Genomic DNA, 18,960 nt, shown 5'->3' with positions numbered 1-18,960 from the left:
GTACTCAGCCAGCTGCCTGTGGATTTAGCCAACATTGCATGTCAATGCAAAAGTCTGATTGCCCAGATGGTTATTTCTAGGCCCGCGATCAAAAATAGTAACTGAGCATGGCTGTAAGGCATATCACCCTACACATAGGCTAGTGGTTTCTTGCTTTCTTCATTTATCCTTCCTCTGTGCAGAATAGGCATGTAGATGTTAGCTATTTTAATAACTCTCACTAGGAACAAAAAGAGAGAAACAGAAGGATTTGGGCAGCAATCTTCTACATCTGTGAAAATCTCTGTATTACTCTGCCCCTCATATCTTCAACTGCATTCTTTCTTTCCTCACTGTTATTATTGGATATAGAGTATCCACTCTGTGAACTTCCTTGAGCAAGTATTTTCCCCCCTTTATGTATCCCCTCTATCATCACCAGCACAGTAGTTTTGCACTTGAAAAGCAAAATAGAGAAATGTAACAGACACAAAACAAACAGACCAAACAAACAAACTTCAAATGCTCTGAGGGAAAAAAATGGCAGAAGTTCCAATTTTAAAGTTTGACTAGCCCTTTGCCTGCCCCAAGGTAAGAAAATGCTAGCGCAATGAGGAAAATCAGATCTGTGAGGCAGTGCTTTTGAACAATTCAACTAGTGACAAGAAATAGAACAACCCTCAAAATTTCATCAGAGCAACTTTGATTAACAATTCTGAATCCCTAAATGGTGAATTAGGAACTCTCTCTGAGGCAAAAACTGGGGAGGCTGTAAAGATCTGGAATACCATCTTTGCCCTGACATGCCTTGGGTTTATGGGGAGCCACTCCTGGTTACATATTTGGAAAGAGATCATTTCATTGCCTTGGAGGGGAGCCTCTCTTCTTATAAATTACATTAATTCAGACCTTCATCGGTCCTTCCTGGTTCCATTTCAATAAACAAACATAGGAATAAATTGTTCTGAGCTTGCTTTGTTTATTCTAGTTCTTTCCTCCACCAGCTCCCTTTTCTGATCTTTCTATTCCCCTAGGCAGAGAATCTTTACAGGGGAAAATTGTTCATTTCAATGTTAGCATTTTTTCTTACACTGGAATAACTTGGCCCAGCTACTCTGACCTTGAAGTGCAATCCCCCTCTCCCCCACTATAAGAAATCATCAGGAGCTGTAAGGTGAACAGCACCAAGTTTCCATTTCTTTGCAATCCATATTTACATGGTGAAGGTTATGCTGGTTCCAAAGGAAAAGGGACAGCCCATCATCCTAAAAGAATGATAGATAAGGATTAGGGTTAATACTGGAAAACATTTAGAAGCTGAAAGAAAGACTGCATTCATGACAGAAATAAAAGGGGCCATTCTTTGGCAAAACATAAAACAGCATCTGTTGAAACAACTCAAGTTCTGAGCTGCTTTGCATGGCATCCTTTGTTGCCCAAGGATGGCAGCTTCTCTCAGGCCTTTGAGGACATGAAATGATGACAGATACGGGTCCTGTGCCAAGAAGCAAGAAAAAAATCACATTTTGGTGTGCAACTACTTGATTCTTAGCCATCTAAAAATACAGAGAGGAAGCTGTCAATTGCATGTAATGAACTGCCTTGGTAGCACTGGGTGATTAATTTCCAGCTTTACCCTGCTCTATCATGTACTGTGGAGAGCACATTACCAGAGCTTTTTGGCTTCAAGGGAAAGATCAACCCCATGTGTGTAATCTACTCCAGGTGTACCAAAGTGGGCTCTTTGCCCTTTTTCTTTGGCTCAGTACCCTACCCCATTGACATTCTGGTGTGATGCATTGGCTTTTTCTGTGTGTAATGTTCATAATAACAAAGTCCAGAAAATTCCCATTCAATTCACATATTTATAGCAACAACTCGTTTTTGTCAGTATTTTTAACATCATACTTTTTAGCTGTAAAATGAGGAAAACAAAAACACAATCTTGGTCATGCTTTAAACCACAGAACTAAATAGCTGAGGTCACCTACCACTTGTAGATTATTAACAAAGCTTTTAATACACACAACTGATTGTAGGTATTATTAGAAACAGAGAGGATGAATGTTTTAAACCACCAAGGTCATTCTGATTTGTATAGTGTAAAAAATAGAAAACATCAAATACATATATTCTTCGCTATTTCATATTTATTCCCAAAACATTTCAGATATATCTGATTAAAGGACTGGTAACTTTTCTTTCTCCACATATGAGGTAGCTAATAGACACCAGCCTTGTGGGAAGAAAAATGGACTTTGTTTTACTGCAAGTAGATTTTATGACTTTTTCTTTTGATGTCTAAATCATGAAACATGCCAGAGGCACTTTGTTGTCCGTTTATAGTACCTATGTACACTCTGAATGAGTTGCCAATTTTTACTTCCTTTAAGAAACCCTAATGGTAAAACATTTATCTACATATTGAAAAATTCATTTAAGCATGTTCTGTGTTTCCAATGAGGCACCGTCTAATGGTCTTCTTAATTACATGTTGGTTCCAAGGATTTCTCTGTTGTTTAAGGCTGTAGTTCAGCTTGTTCATCATGGACTGCAGGTTGGGAGACATGAAATTTAATTCAAACCATGATTTTTAAGGGAGGTTTTGGCTTAAGTTGTTTTAAAGATAACTCAAAAGGGGTATACGTACTTAACCCTGAGACCTTACTGATGACAATCTTAATTTTAATTTTGTTTTGGCCTCTCTGTTATAATACCAGAAGTGGAAAGACTTACTAAGTAAGAAAATCTTTGCCAACAAGTTGCCTTCATGAAAGAAGTTTATTTTTGTTAATTGACCAGAGGCAGCAGTTGGGTAACAAGTTGCAGCAGCTGATGCACTGCACACCTATAGGTTGGTAGGGTCACGGGATTTCAGTTCTATGACACTATGAGGTGGTGTTACCCAACTTGAGGCTCAGCTATTCTCGAGAATAGTTGAATGTTGTTACTAAAGTGGAAATTATTGGTAGTGGGCGAGGACAATGTTGAGACAATGTTAAGCTGGAGTGAAATTTGTAAAAGAAAGCCACAGAATCGATTCAAACCCAAATCTATTCTCTGGAGTATGTCGGAAGACATGAGTACTTGCAGCGTAAACTCCATTCTCAAATGCCTTCTTCCCTTAATATACTTGGAAGCCCCTATAGCTGCACCTGGGGTTAAAGAAGCAATATTGCCTACCTGAGTGAAGCATGTCCCTTCTCTTCTTTTGTGAGCTTTCTCCACTACTGAAGGGAAAAACAAACAAAAAGTATTACCTACTTTCTTTCCCTTACTGCCAAGAAAGAATCTGGTCTTTGATTAGGCAAATCTGTTTCCCTACTCAAGAAGAAACAATAAAAGTCCTTTGTTGCAGTATCCAGTGGACCCTAAGTTGACTTTGTATCAGGGCCCATTTTTACTAATTAATCACCTGCACTGAAGATCCTTAAAAGTGAAAGTTCTATTAGTTGGTTAAGGATGTCCTTCCTGCATCCTTCCAGAAGCTATACATAAATGTTCAAGACAATTTTTATTGTTACACTCTCCAAGGATTACAATAGATGGTCACTTTAGGCATGGTTTTCCAGAAACTCCCCTTTCTTCATGAGCTAAAATATTAAATGTATAAAAACAATTATGTGGGAAATGCTCTATTTCAATGCTTAGATTTACTCATATTAAAACTAAAAGATCATTGGGCTGGAAAGTGAAAAAAACCATCTTGGTCCTGGATGAGACTGTGTCAGAACCTGGAACAATCTTCTCAGGGGCTCATCAACAGAATAAAAACATGTAAAACATCTATCTTTTTTGTTTCTTTATTTCTTTAGCCTATGGGATGGCTATTGAAAAGTTCCTCCCAATATGTTCCACTTTATATAAGAAATTGTTTTCAATATAAAAAAGATTTACTGAAACATTAATAACATTTTAGAGAAAGGAAAAATAAAGAGATAATTATGTAAACAGTAGAGCCAACAAAAGGCAGGAAAGCATCTCTAAAAACCTAGCAAGACCCTTAGGCTAAATTAAATAGTACTAATATTTATTGAATGTTTTGTGCCATGTACTTTACATACTTAATTTCAATTAGCATTCTTAATAATCCTGTGAGGTAGATATTATTCTTCTAAATTTTAGAGATAAGGGTCTGGGACTCAAAGAGTATAGGAAACTAACCTCAGCAGTTTTTCAATGGTAGAAGGTGAAATCAAGCTCAAGTCTTCCTAATTCCTGAATCCACATTCTCCTCCCTCTACCATTTGGGATCCTGGACAACAGAACTGAGTGAGCAAATGCTCTGTGCAACTATTCGACAAAATTGTTTTTCTATGACTTGGGATTATTTAAGGGTCAGTTCCCATCAAATATCAATGTTTGGAAAGCCATGGGCAAAGCTAATCTCAGATTCAGTACTTACAAATACTCAAGTTCAGGAGACTAGTATGTTGCAGGGTTAAAACCAGGATCCAGGTTTACCTTCATCTCTAACCCTCTTCTCCCTCAGGATGAAGGCTCAGATCAGTTTCATCTGTATGATATGCCTGCCTGACCTGGAGATCTTGGCGTTAAAGGAAATGTGTTTATCAAATGTGTCATCTTATCCTTGGAGGGCAACTGAGGATCAGAGCACAGCTGCCTTGAATTGTTTCATCGAGTTACTCCGTTGCAGTTACATGGAACATCAAAAAACGTCAAGAAGCCTAAAACATGGAAACTTGTTTAATTTTCTCAAACAATGGCACTAACCAAAGCAAACAAAACTTTGACAGAAGAAAGAAGCAATTGTTTAGCCTTGTCATGTCCTCACAGTTAATAACACAAAGGGTATATTCACAGTGCAAAGATACTTTCCCTTTCTCTCAAAATAGGAGATTACGTATTATAAGATATTTTACAGACGTCCTTCCTCATAGAACTCTGTAAACTTTACTAGCTCAAGAACAAAATCAAAGTTTCAATTCACTGGACTGATTCATCTTGCATTTTAGGTATTCTAATGGTATATTTGTACTGTGTGTTGCAACCTATAGAATAAATGTACTTCTTCATGTTTCCTGTTTGCTGAGGACAGACACCAGTGGCTCTCCTTTCGGCCTATGAAACAATGATTTCTTTTCAAATTTGAAATCTGAATAACTATGCACCACAATAGCTGCCTTTGACCCAGAATTTTTCTCTAGTCATTACCTTCCAAAGAATTTTTCTGCAGTTTTTTATCCTCTAAGTTCTGAATCTTATCCAAAACCTGTTACAACTTAAACTTCTGGCTCCCACTCTTAAGGACTTGCTGTTTCATCAGATCTTCCTTCTCCATTTTTCCATCAGTGAAACCTAAAATAAATTCAAAATCATAAGAATGTAAGAGCAAACCTAATGTTCTGTATGATGGCATAATTTTACTTAGAGAAACCAAAATATCTGAAGGTGAGTTATTCAAATCTTAAGTGACAACAGTTAACTTACTATAAGCAATAGAAAAAAATTTAAATATTAGAACAAGTGCTACAAAAGAATGAACATTTTGGGACAGTAACTTTCTGTATTGGTAAATCTGCCACCCTTCTGAATAATAAATGATTTGATTTTACTTCCTCAAGAATCACTATTGTGCTCCTCTTTGGAGACTTTTGGGGCATTGTTATAGTTTTGGTTAGAGTGGAAAGCAATTATACATAAATGTATTCTTTGATTAATAAAAGTATTTTATAATTTTATATGTATGCTTACCTGAGATGTTACATTACAAAACATCATTACTGGCTGGGCGCAGTGGCTCACGCCTGTAATCGCAGCACTTTGGGAGGCCAAAGCAGTCAGATCACCTGAGGTCGAGAGTTTGAGATCAGCCTGACCAACGTGGAGAAACCCCATCTCTACTAAAAATACAAAATTAGCCAGGCGTGGTGGCACATGCCTGTAATTCCAGCTACTCAGGAGGCTGAGGCAGGAGAATCGTTTGAATCTGGGAGGCAGAGGTTGTGGTGAGCTGAGATGGTACCATTGCACTCCAGCCTGGGCAACAAGAGTGAAACTCTGCCTCAAAAAAAAAAAATCATTACTTCATAATAAAGTTTCAAAATAAGCAGAAGTATGTATTTGCCTCACTTTGACAGGTCTCATTAGTTCAGGGACTCCTTTTTATATTAACTTTCAGATATGATTCCTTGTCAGGACAGAATGTTTGTGTAAAAATCTAACTCCAAAACTGAAGTAGAAATACTATTTTTACAAACTATACTCCGCATCAAGAGGAGTATTGTGTCTCAATGCATGGTAGAGTTCCTTATTACTTTTGACTATGTTTATACATGTGAAATCAACCCCACCATTGCCTCTTTCTTCATTCCGACCATCCTAACCCTAACCATCGGTGTGTTCTGCTGTGTGATTGATTTGGCTTCCATAATTGATTGTTATTGATTGGCCAGAATGAATGGCTCAAGCTCACATTGTGTTCCAACTCATCAACAGAGTATAGTTAACATCTACTTTGGAGGACAATTTGACTTCATTATTAAATATTGCATTTTAGCAATTAGCCAGAAAGGGGTTTATTTCTATAAGCTCAAACCTATTGCTAATTTTAAAGAAAAACTTCAGACTATAGAAACTTCAGATCCACGTCTAAACACAGCAAATAAGCCAGGCATGGTGCCTCATGCCTATAATTTCAGCATTTTAGGAGGCCGAGGCAGGTGGACCACTTGAGCTTGGGAGTTCAAGACCACCCTGGGCAACATAGTGAAACCTCATCTCTACCAAAAATACAAAAAATTAGCCAGGTGTGGTGGCATGTATCTGTAGTCCCAACTAGTCAGGAGCCTGAGGTGGGAGGATCACTTGAGCCTGGGAGGTCCAGGCTGCAGTGAGCCGAGATCACGCCACTGCACTCCAGCCTGGGTGAGAGAATGAGACCCTGTCTCAAAAACAAAAGCAGAAGTAATAACCAAAAAAAAAAAAAAAAACAAAAACAAAAAAAAAAAACAAACCAGGAATAAACGCATCTGATCAAAAAAAAGAAGAAAAAAAGAAAAAGTCTTATTAATTTAAAATGCATTTATTTACCCTACTTTGTTATAGTTTGCTCTATGTTAATGTATGTACATTTTAAGTCATCCTTTACCATTTACCATCTTTACGAACACACTTTTGAAAATGGGTAACAAACTCTCTTAAAACTGCTAATGGAAGATGCCAAAGAAGAAGAGGACTCCTCGCCTCCAAATGTGGGAGAAGGCCTTGGAGTCTCCTTCTGTAACTGAGAAGCAGAATACTCCCATTGTGTGAGGTTGCTTGGCAGTTGCAGCTGTCACTCAGACTTCTTATCCACACCAAGCACTTCCAAATACAGGAAAGAAATTAGACTTTGTTTCTCTACCCTATTTGGATAATAATTAAATGTTTCAACTAGAAACCTCTTCACTCTGGCATCTGAAGCATCATTTTAGTGTCAACTTCTCTTGAAAAGGGCACACACACACACACACACACACACACACACACGTACTCATACTTGCTATTTTCTTTGCCAAAATGTTTACTATGTTATAGGAAAAAACTTTTTCTCTTTTCTTGAAATAAAATTAATTTCTTTTGTTTGTGCTTTCCTTCAAAATGTCAATTTGAACATTTTTCACTATTCTTCTGAAACAATTATTCTCTTTAAATCACAATTTTTACTAAAAAGGCTCTTTGCTTGACAGATTTGGACACTAAAAAGGAAAATAATTACTTCAAAAGCTGTGTGTAAATAGAAGACAATTTGTAAGCATCCCATGTGAAATTAAAAGCCCCCATGCCTATCAGGCCTTGGGAAAACTAAAGGACCTTCACATCCCATAATAGAACTTAGAAACAGTAAGTGTCTCTTACTACTTGTGAGCCTGCATTTCAGCCACAATAAAGTAAACTAGTCAAACGAGTATTAACAATTAACACATTTAAAAGCATTGCAAAAATTATAAATATCTACTATTTCATTGGCTATTCCAACCTAGACACTATTTTCAAAATTGTGCAAGAGTAGTGTTGCCATTACTAATTTGATCAATATACCCACCTCTGCAGATTATTAAAAATAAAAAAAAAACGAGTCCAGGTAGATAGGTTAATAGGAAAGTATTAAACTATTAATTTCCATTACAGGACAATACATAAGAAACATTGTGTTTTTATCAAGCCAAACATAGATGCCTACAGTTACATATACATCTAACACTTTCTGTCTGTCTCAACTTATCTGATGCTCAAATCACCTTGTGTGCACTGTACACCATATTGTAGCTTCTCAAGGGTTGGAGTACTTGAAACTGTCATGTGCTTTCATTTAAATTTTTTTAAATTCATGGACATTTAATACACATAAAATATACCAATGCTAGGCAGGAGTCACCCAGTATTTGAAAATCATAATCAACCAGGCGCAGTGGCTCACATCTGTAATCCCAGCACTTTGGGAGGTCAAGGTGGGCAGCACTTTGGGAGGTCGAGGTGGGCAGGTCACCTGAAATAAGGAGTCCAATACCATCTGGCCAACATGCTGATACCCTGTCTCTACCAAAAATACAAAAATTAGCCAGGCGTGGTGGCATGTGCCTGTAATCCCAGCTACTCAGGAGGCTGAGGCGGGAGAATCACTTGAACCCAGGAGGCGGAGGTTGGCAGTGAGCCGAGATCACGCCACTGCACTCCAGCCTGGGCAACAAGAGCAAAACTTTGTCTCAAAAAAAAAAAAAAAAAAGCGAAAATCATAATCAATACATTGAATTGCTGAAGCTCAAATTCAGAGAGTAGTAGATGAAAACAAGCTAAAACATATAGCATAACAAAAGATTAACTTGGCAGTGGATTTATCCTATAGCAGTGGTTCTCAAAGCATGGCCAGAGAACCACAGGGTTTCCTAAGACTCTTTAAAGGTTTCAAAAGATCCAAACTATTTTTATAATAAACCAAGATGCTAATTTCTCTGTTTCACTCTCATTCTTTCACAAGTGTACAACAGAGTTTTCCAGAGTTTAATGTGTAAGATTATAACAGAATGTTTAGAGAAGCAAACCTAAGAATCTAGCTTTCTATTAAGTCACACAATAAAGAAATTTGTACAAATTTAAAACAATGCTGTATTAGTACCTTTTGTGTTGCTTATAGCAGAATACCTAAAAATTTATTTTAAAGGAAGTTTATTTAGCTCATGGTTCCACAGACTGAGAAGTTCGAGGGCATGGCCCTGGCTTCTGGACAGGAGTTTCATGCCACATCACAACGTGGTGAAGAAGGGCAATGGGAAAGTAGATATGTGTGAAGAGGAGAAAACCGAAGGGCATCCTGGCTTTATAACAACCCACTACCACAGGAACTAATTCATTTACATGAGAACTAAATCAATCTTTCAAGATTGAGAACTCAGCCAGACGTGGTGGTGTATGCCTGTAATACAAGCTACTCAGGAGGATGAACTGGAAGGATCCTTTGAGCCCAGGAGTTCAAGGTTGCAGTGAGCTATGATTGTATCCCCATGCGCCAGCCTGGATGAGAGAGTGAGACCCTGTGTTTAAAATAAAAAAAGGAGTGAGAACACACTACTACCAGAACAGCACAGAGCCATTCACGGGGGATCCACCTTCATAACCCAAATACCTCCCGCTAGGCCCCACTTCCCAACACTGGCTCATTGAGGATCAAATTTCAACATGAGCTTTGGTGTGGACAAACAAATTATATCCAAACCATAGCAAATGTCACTCATTTTTTGTTGTTTTGAAAAAGACAGTTATTTCTTATTAAAATATGCCATTTGTGTCAAGATGCAATGGGATTATTACTGTCACTTTAGAGTGAATTAGTAATTAAATAGTTTAAAAGTTTTCTATTTTAATTTCTAATATAAATATTGAGAGATATGACCCACATTAACAAAAGCTTTCTTTTTTGGCGGGGGGTGGGGGGTTATTCTCAAAAATTTCCTAGCATGTAAAGAAATCCTGAGACCAAAACATTTGAGAGTGTTATTTTATAGCATTGGAATCTCAATTTATTTCTAAAACCTCAGTTACTAGTGCTACCAGAATCAAAATTAGAGTGGCACTTCTTATAAAATTCTCCCAAATTACAATTTGGGAAGATTAGATCCATATTTCTTGTATTGATTGTTAATCAACAAAATACAGTGAACAGAGTAATTTTAAATATAGGATTTAATATGATTAATTCCACCTGGTCCATTCCTGGACAGCCACTCTTCCTGAGGACCTAGCTTTGCCATTCAATGCCATTCTGCTAGGAGGCATATTGCTTGGTGTATATTACGTGCCCAAAAAGTGTTTACTGACCATTTGTTTTAAACCTGCTTCCTCATTAAAGTCTATTTGACTAAATTACTAAGTTTATTCCTTGTTTTGACTTCATAATTATCATGATGGTCAGCAAATCAAGGTTAACAGGCATTGGTGTAGTGGTCAACCTAGTACCCCCCAGAACTATCCTGGTTAAGCTTAAATCCTTACTCTAACACTTGCTCTTGTGTGAATGTGAACAAGTGCTTAAACTTCTCTGCACCTAAATTACCTCATCTGAAAATTATGAAGACAAATAATACCTTCTAACGACTTTGTTATGCAGATTAAATGAACTAACACTTGTAAAAAAACTGAAAACTGAGCTTAATAAATAATAAATGCTATATAAGGATCACTAAGTAAAATATCACCTAATTTCAACTGCTGCTCAGAGCAAGTGCATGGATAACTGTGATTTGGTTATCAGAGAAGCTTCCCAGAGTTTTGATATTTAAATAGATCCAGATGCCTGAACTCTTAATTCCCACTGCTAAAAGTTAAGAGTAGCAGGTTAAACATGAGCAGCAACCACAAACACACTGAAATACTGAGAGGAGAAAGGCCATAAAGCTTTAAAATGTAGACACAAAATCTTATTAGACGCACCATAGAGAAACCCAAACATATTCAACTAACAAAAATGAAATTAAATAACCAATTTCAGCAAGAAAATAGAAAGTTGGGCCAAGTCTTCTACCTGAGTTTATTTTTAATTGATACGAATGACAGCATAGTTTTTAAATTATCACCTTAGTAGTGTCTTTACAATTCTAGCTACTCTTTAGAAAGTGTCCAAAAATAATGAACACATAGAATCATGTAATACAGTCTAGCTAAAAGCAAAGAAAGAATTAGACAGTTTCTAGAACACTCACCCCTTGGCTTCTGCAATTTCATGTGGGTTGATTTTCCAACTTATATTTTCCAAAAAGATGATATCCCTCTTCTACTTGCCAGACTTTAAGTCTCAAAGACGCAGACATATGCAGAATGGATGGACCGTCCTCACCAACATTGGAGTGTGCTCAATTTCCTGCAGTTTCATTGTCATCGTGCCAAATATCCCAGCCTCTGAGCTTGTTTATGACGAATGACAATGAATAACTTCCAATTTTCTTTATAGCTTTGTTTTGTTCTTTTCCTTTAAGCTTATCTGAATTCAAATAACTAAATAGGATGAAACATGTTACCAGAAAAGTTTTGTTTAATGAGCTCTGATACCACATCTCTTCATCTATTCACATTTCATTCAAATGGAGTAAGATCCAGAAAATATAAGTTAAAAGACATAATTGAAAAAAAAACAGAAATGAGAATTTCTCTTGAAATGGATTACGGACTAAAACTTGCTAGAACTTTGTCACAGAAACATATTCTAGTAATGGGATGGAAAATCCTCTGGTCTGTTCCATCTCAAATGGTCACACTAGAAGGAGAGGTGCATCTATTCCACAGAGTTCACGGTTGAAGAAGCTCATTTAACTTCATGATAATATTCATCTGACGTTATCAGTAGGAAGCAACATATTGGTCTTTAGATAAATAAAATACAATAACAAATAAAGAGCTAAACATTGCTCTTCAGATGTAGTTCTTTAAAGCAATGCATTTTAAAAATCTGAAATGGAAATACAAATATTGAAGTACTTACAAACTTAGAAAAAAAATCAAGCTTTGAGATTTGCAAACAAAATGCTTGAAATGAATTATGAAATCCCACCATGTAGCTTTTCCCTGTGGATGTTTAGGCAGGAAAATTCCAAGTAAGGAAAGTCCATTTCTGTGATAACCATCAAATGTCTTTCGGTTTATCTTATTTATGACCAGAGGCCTTGCCATTCAACACTGAGTGCCATTCTATTTAGGTTTCCATAGTGGTGAGCTGCCATGCTTGGGGAGACACAGCCCATAATAGCTTATGGAGCAATAAAGGGACATCTTACGGAGAAGTTTCTCATCCCTTAGCTCTGGTACTGGTGCCCGCACAGCATCTGTCTCCTCCTTAGTCTTGTTACCACACTGAAATTGCTTTGCTTTGTTTCCATGCCAAACTGGAAAAGCTCTCAATCATTTCTCCTGCCATGTCTATAGGAAAACAAAAGCAGGCTAATCATGCCATTATGACGTTGCATGACAGGCAAGGTCCATTTTACAAAGCAGAACCGTAAAACGAAAAGCTTTGAAACCCCTTCTGCCTCTTACTCTTATCCTTAAAGCCAAACTAAATTAAACCTGCAGCATCTCTGCATTTTACTCACTTTTATCAATATTATGGAAAACAGGCTTCAACACCAAATATGACCAAAGATGAAAGAAAGCTATCATTTATTGAGGGGAAAAGAAAAACTATTTAAGTTAACAGTGATGGGCAAATTAAAGGATAATTTATTTAGCTATAGAATAATTAACCAAAATGTCTTATTAAATATCTGAAATAAAAACACTGAGGGCCGGCCGAGCGCAGTGGCCCATGCCTGTAATCCCGGCACTTTGGGAGGCCAAGGCAGGCCGGATCACCTGAGGTCAGGTATCGAAACCAGCCTAGCCAGCACGGTGAAACCCCGTCTCTACTAAACATACAAAAATTAGTCGGGTGTGGTGGTGGGCGCCTATAATCCCAGCTACTCTACTCGGGAGACCGAGGCAGGAGAATCGCTTGAACCCAGGAGGCAGAAGTTGCAGTGAGCCGAGGGTCGTGCCACTGCACTCCAGCATGGGCAAAAAGAATGAGACTCCGTCTCAAAAACAAACAAACAAAACAAAAAACAAACAAATAAACAAAAACACTGAGGGCATAGATATGAACTAACCAACAAAATTATAAAAAGAGTAGAAATGTTCCCATATTTCAGTTTAGCAGCAGGGTCGCACTCCCTTGTTAAAGACGCATTTGCACTTCTGGGCTTGTGAATTAAGTGTGGAGAGGCCAGGATCTGCAGCTGAACATTTCTGGATTGGGCAGGCTATACAGGAAAAAAAAGATTTCCCTCAAGCTCAACAATTTCTGTCCTCTGAATAGGGCAAATGTGTCTGAGCACATTCAAAATGTCCCTTTGCCTTAAAACGTGAGAAAATCACATTGTAATAGCAGAGAGAGGAATCTGGAGCATATTCACACATGGAATAATATCATTTGCTGACGTCAAGGTCATGTCTAAGAGCCTACTACTTAGAATACTTGGAAGAGAACAAGTAGAAAGGTGAAGATTATCCAATGGAAAGGATGTTCCTCAAACTATTTATGTATTCATTTCTCTTCTCGGAGAAGGAAAAATCAGTAATTTATTACGAATGCGGTGTTCTCAGAGGTTTCTCCAGTTTTCTGAAGAAACAGAAACTTTCCAAAGCACTGCAGTTTATTTAAATTCTGTTAAATGTCTGGTAAAATCATGAGTAATATAAATATAAATAATATTCATGTGCAATAATATCTATATAATGTATCAAGAAAAAAGATTTGTGAGTATTTTCAGAGAAGTCAGGATGGTAACTTAAATTTCGAATACTGTATGTGGGAAGATATAATCAGGTGGACATACACTTTAATTAGCTAATAAAATCTGTGAAAAAATTACTAGTTGATAAAATGGAGATTTGTTTTTATTGAACTTATAATAGTCAATTTAATATATAAACAGTGTAAATTGTGCAATAATACAAAAGCCTCTATTTTATACTTTCTTAAATTTTCACAACCGTACTGACACATGATAAAAAAAAATTACGCTTTTCATTTTACCAGTAAAGAAACTGAATATCCAAGAGAACAAAGTAACTTATTTAGAGTAACAGAAGTTGTAAATCACCAAATCAAGAGGAACATTCGGGACTTTAGCTTCCATTTAGAAGCTCTGCTAAATTATACCTTTTGATGTTGCTTCCCTATGTTAAATTTAAAAGATGTTTTGATCAACTTAAGACAATAGTTTGTATGTATATATCTAAGTATTTATATATTCATATATAAAATTTACATATATTTATATACATAAATGTATATACGATAGTTTGTAAGTATATAAGTATTTTTATATATAACTGTAGATTTATAGGTAATGTATTTTTTACATAGAACTATCGATTTATATACAATTTATATTTTATATATATATAAACCTTAATGGAATAAGTCACGTGTTGTTTTCTTTTTTTTTTATTATACTTTAAGTTTTAGGGTACATGTGCACAATGTGCAGGTTAGTTACATATGTATACATGTGCCATGCTGATGTGCTGCACCCATTAACTCATCATTTAGCATTAGGTATATCTCCTAATGCTATCCCTCCCCCCTCCCCCCACCCCACAACAGTCCCCAGAGTGTGATGTTCCCCTTCCTGTGTCCATGTGTTCTCATTGTTCAATTCCCATCTATGAGTGAGAACATGCGGTGTTTGGTTTTTTGTTCTTGTGATAGTTTACTGAGAATGATGATTTCCAATTTCATCCATGTCCCTACAAAGGACATGAACTCATCATTTTTTATGGCTGCATAGTATTCCATGGTGTATATGTGCCACATTTTCTTAATCCAGTCTATCATTGTTGGACATTTGAGTTGGTTCCAAGTCTTTGCTATTGTGAATAGTGCCACAATAAACATACGTGTGCATGTGTCTTTATAGCAGCATGATTTATAGTCCTTTGTATATATACCCAGTAATGGGATGGCTGGGTCAAATGGTATTTCTAGTTCTAGATCCCTGAGGAATCGCCACACTGACTTCCACAATGGTTGAACTAGTTTACAGTCCCACCAACAGTGTAAAAGTGTTCCTATTTCTCCACATCCTCTCCAGCACCTGTTGTTTCCTGACTTTTTAATGATTGCCATTCTAACTGGTGTGAGATGGTATCTCATTGTGGTTTTGATGTGCATTTCTCTGATGGCCAGTGATGATGAGCATTTTTTCATGTGTCTTTTGGCTGCATAAATGTCTTCTTTTGAGAAGTGTCTGTTCATGTCCTTTGCCCACTTTTTGATGGGGTTGTTTGTTTTTTTCCTGTAAATTTGTTTGAGTTCATTGTAGATACGTGTTGTTTTCTATTGGTCATATGCTAGCACAAGAATAAAACTCTACAAGGGAAAAATAGGAACACAAACTAAACCTTCAAATATAAGGAAACTTCATTACGCAGATGTTTTTGGCGTTCCTGAGATGTCTGTAGTGTTAATACCCTCCAGGTCAGGTGTATTTAATGGCCGTTTGGATCAAGGGCCCTTGGTCTTGCCTGAGGCCCTCAGTTCTTCACCCAGACATTAACTGACAGAGACTGAGCAGCTCAGAAAACACTCTTACATGATGGAAGTGCTCAGTCAATAGAAGCTTCTCTACTAATAGGCACACAGCACATTAGTGAGATTTCCACCTACAGTTTTAATGACCCGAATCCAATCTTCTCACACTGGAAACCTATTTGAACTCTGAAAATAAATATGGGGTCAGATTCTGTTGCATGTATCAACACCAAACTTTGATTTAACAAAATCGTATTGAATAACTACTTAGTTCTCTATATAAGGCTATATGAGGACCCATAGAATGAGAATGTTTATATTTTGTTGTTCTGTAGAATGTATATCTTACCTTCTGTTATTTTCTCCAAAAACATTTCTATCTTGGATAAAAAAAAGAAGGGACATAAAGTGTAAATAATATTTCTAAAGTAGCTTTTAACTCTATTTGTTTATATCAATTTCATCATCCCAACTTAGTGTATAACAATCTTAATATCATACTGTAAATTCTCCCCAGGGCCTGAAAGCTTAAGGAGATGAATAACTCCTCCCGTCTCAGGCCCAGTCCCAAGGCGCAACTTGCGCCAACAGCCCACGCCAGCAGCCTGCACCAGCAAAATAGCAGTAGCAAGAAGAAAGCCAGCAGAAGACACCTACCCTGGCCGGAAGACGCGTACCCCAGAAGATCGAGGAAGAGGCCATCCGGGTACAACGTAGCAGTTACGTCAGACTAAGACACTTCCTGTTTATAGGAGACTATAAAACCTTTGCCCTGTCCTCACTAGGGGCTGACATCATTTTAGGCCTCAGACCGCCTGCACCCAGGCGCTCATTAAAACAGCATGTTGCTCCCACCGCCTCATGTTGTCTGTTGGCGCGCTCTCGGGGCTCGAACCAGTACAAGAACCTTACACATATGATACTGCACCAAATAAAAATAGTCTAAAATAACAACAGCCAATATAGGCACAAACCTGAAAGTATCTGCATAGAAGTAACACATCAATGTACTTGATAAACTAAAGTGTAGATATTTTATGTGGAATAAACTTTGAAGTGAGGAATACCACTTGAATGTCAGCCTGTTCTTTGTGAGAAAACAATTGTCCCTTCTCTTCAAAGAGTCAGGAAGGCTTTACTAACAAAATAATATACCAAGGACTGTGTGAATAGTGACATTCAGAGGACGTGAGACCGTGGTCCTAGGAATAAATTGAAATGCATGCAATTTTGAGCAGATTTGAGAACGGTGTCCTCATTTCTTGTATATCCCCACATGACTGGTTGCACCATCTGTACCATTTCTGTCACTGGTTTACTCATCTCCCTTTATACTATCTTTTGCTCCATGCTTTGCAGTGCCTGAGGCTGAAGCTCATGACTGATCATGTGCCTCTATTCCCTAGGAGTTTTACCAACGAATGTCATCTCTCCTGTTTTAAAGATGTGCAAGTAAAATCAACCAACGTAACACCTGAAGACAATAGATTCTCTAAAATGAATCTTTTAAAACAAGAGAAGTGACGTGAAGATGGAATGAGGCACGGATGGAGGCACTGTGCTCTGATCCTGTATTTTTATGTATAGAGCAAAGCTACACTGGTTGCTCAACCTAATTTCAAGGTAATGTTGCTCGCAGCTTGCTGAATGCAGCAAAACTAAATAAATAGAAATCTTTTCCTGAGCCATAGGGAAAGAAACGGCACCATTGACTACATTCTCAGTGTTAATTATTTTCCACATATATTTATCTTTAATCCCTTGGTATCTGTTACTGCATATCCTCCAGGAAACATTGGTGTTAGTAAAATTCACAGAGATCTTATAAAAATAACAATAGCAAACCCTCATAATATTAATTCTAACATTTGTTGAGAACTTTCTCTTTTCCATGCTCTACATGCATTAGCTCATCTAGAACAGTCATAATTATTGAACATATATAGAAAGTATAAATACATTTATCTTTATTATATCAGTGAGAAAAACTGAAGTTTAATGGCTACAGTAGTTAAAGTATCACTAGCTGCTAGAATAGATAAGCCCTGAAATCTTAGCAGCTAAAATATACATTTATTTCTTTTTCTTACACATAACTGTTCGATGAGAGTGCTGAGTGGATGGTCTGCCATGTAATGATTCAAGACTAAAGCTCTTTATTGTCATAGCTCCACTATCTTTAGCACTTGGCTTCCAAGTTCACTGTGGAAGAGGACGAAAGAGGAAAGGAGGCACACTTACTTCTCAATCATGTGAACCAAGAAATAACACACTTTATTTCTGCTCACCTTCCATTAGTGAGAGCTGGTCACATAGCTCCCTAGAGATGCAGAGATGATTAGGAAACTGAGTCCATGACTGGGAAGCCTGTGCTTAGCAACATCTCCACACAATGGGTGATAATACAAATTTTGATGAACAGTTGGCCATTTCTGCCAGAGAGAGAATGAGCTACTTTCCTAAGAGCCCCCTTTAGTAAGTAGTAAAATTGGAATATGAACTCACCTCTGAATCCAGATTTGAGCTCCTACTCAGAATGTCACGCTTCTGAAAAGATGGCTCATGGTTCATGGGCTCTTCTACTGCCCTGCACATAAGCCTTTATGGTTGTGACTGTGTATAGTATAGTGAAACTACAACAATGTATATTTCATGGCATTCTACAAAGAGCCTCATTACTTTCTAAAATTCTGCCATCAAGAAGTTCTAGAGAACTTGGCCAGGCGCCATGGCTCATGCCTGTAATCCCAGCACTTTGGGAGGCCGAGGCGGGCGGATCACAAGGTCAGGAGATGGAGACCATCCTGGCTAACACGGTGAAACCCCGTCTCTACTAAAAATACAAAAAATTAGCCAGTTGTGGTGGTGGGCGCCTGTAGTCCCAGCTACTCGGGAGGCTGAGGCAGGAGAATGGCGTGAATCCAGGAGGCGGAGCTTGCAGTGAGCCAAGATGGTGCCACTGCACTCCAGCCTGGGTAACACAGCGAGACTCCATCTCAAAACAAAAAAAAAAGTTCTGGAGAACTTGTGAGATGGTGAGTAGTTGTATTAGTCAGGGTTCTCTAGAGGGACAGAACTAATGGAATATATATACATATATATATATATATATATAGGAATTTATTAAGTGTTAACTCACACGATCACAAGGTCCCACAGTAGGCCATCTTGAGGCTTGAGGGGCAAGGAGAGCCAGTCCAAATTCCAAAACTAAAGAATTTGTCCAATGTTCGAGGGCAGGAAGCATCCAGCGTGGGAGAAAGATGTAGGCTGGGAGGCTTGGCCAGTCTCTCTTTTCACATTTTTCTGCCTGCTTATATTCTAGCCATGCTAGTAGCTGATTAGATTGTGCCCACCCAAATTAAGGGTGGGTCTGCCTTTCCCAGCCCACTGACTCAAATGTTAATCTCCTTTGCAAT

At 37.7% G+C, this 18,960-nt stretch overlaps 1 protein-coding gene across 1 annotated transcript in view; it reads left to right on the top strand.

Moving 5' to 3' along the window:
- The window catches only part of LOC129038987 (uncharacterized), a 75,639-nt gene extending 59,030 nt beyond the window's left edge, over positions 1-16,609 (top strand). The window contains exon 3 of the mRNA XM_054492558.2: positions 16,101-16,609. Coding sequence (XP_054348533.1) covers positions 16,101-16,163 — 63 coding nt within the window. The 3' untranslated portion in view covers positions 16,164-16,609. The remainder of the gene's footprint in view (positions 1-16,100) is intronic.
- Positions 16,610-18,960: the final 2,351 nt, after the last annotated feature.

This window comes from Pongo pygmaeus, chromosome 5 (genome assembly GCF_028885625.2).
Source record: "Pongo pygmaeus isolate AG05252 chromosome 5, NHGRI_mPonPyg2-v2.0_pri, whole genome shotgun sequence".
NCBI classification, from domain to species: Eukaryota; Metazoa; Chordata; class Mammalia; order Primates; family Hominidae; genus Pongo; species Pongo pygmaeus.
Note: the sequence above shows the minus strand (reverse complement) of the source record. Positions and strands in the feature narration are given on the sequence as shown.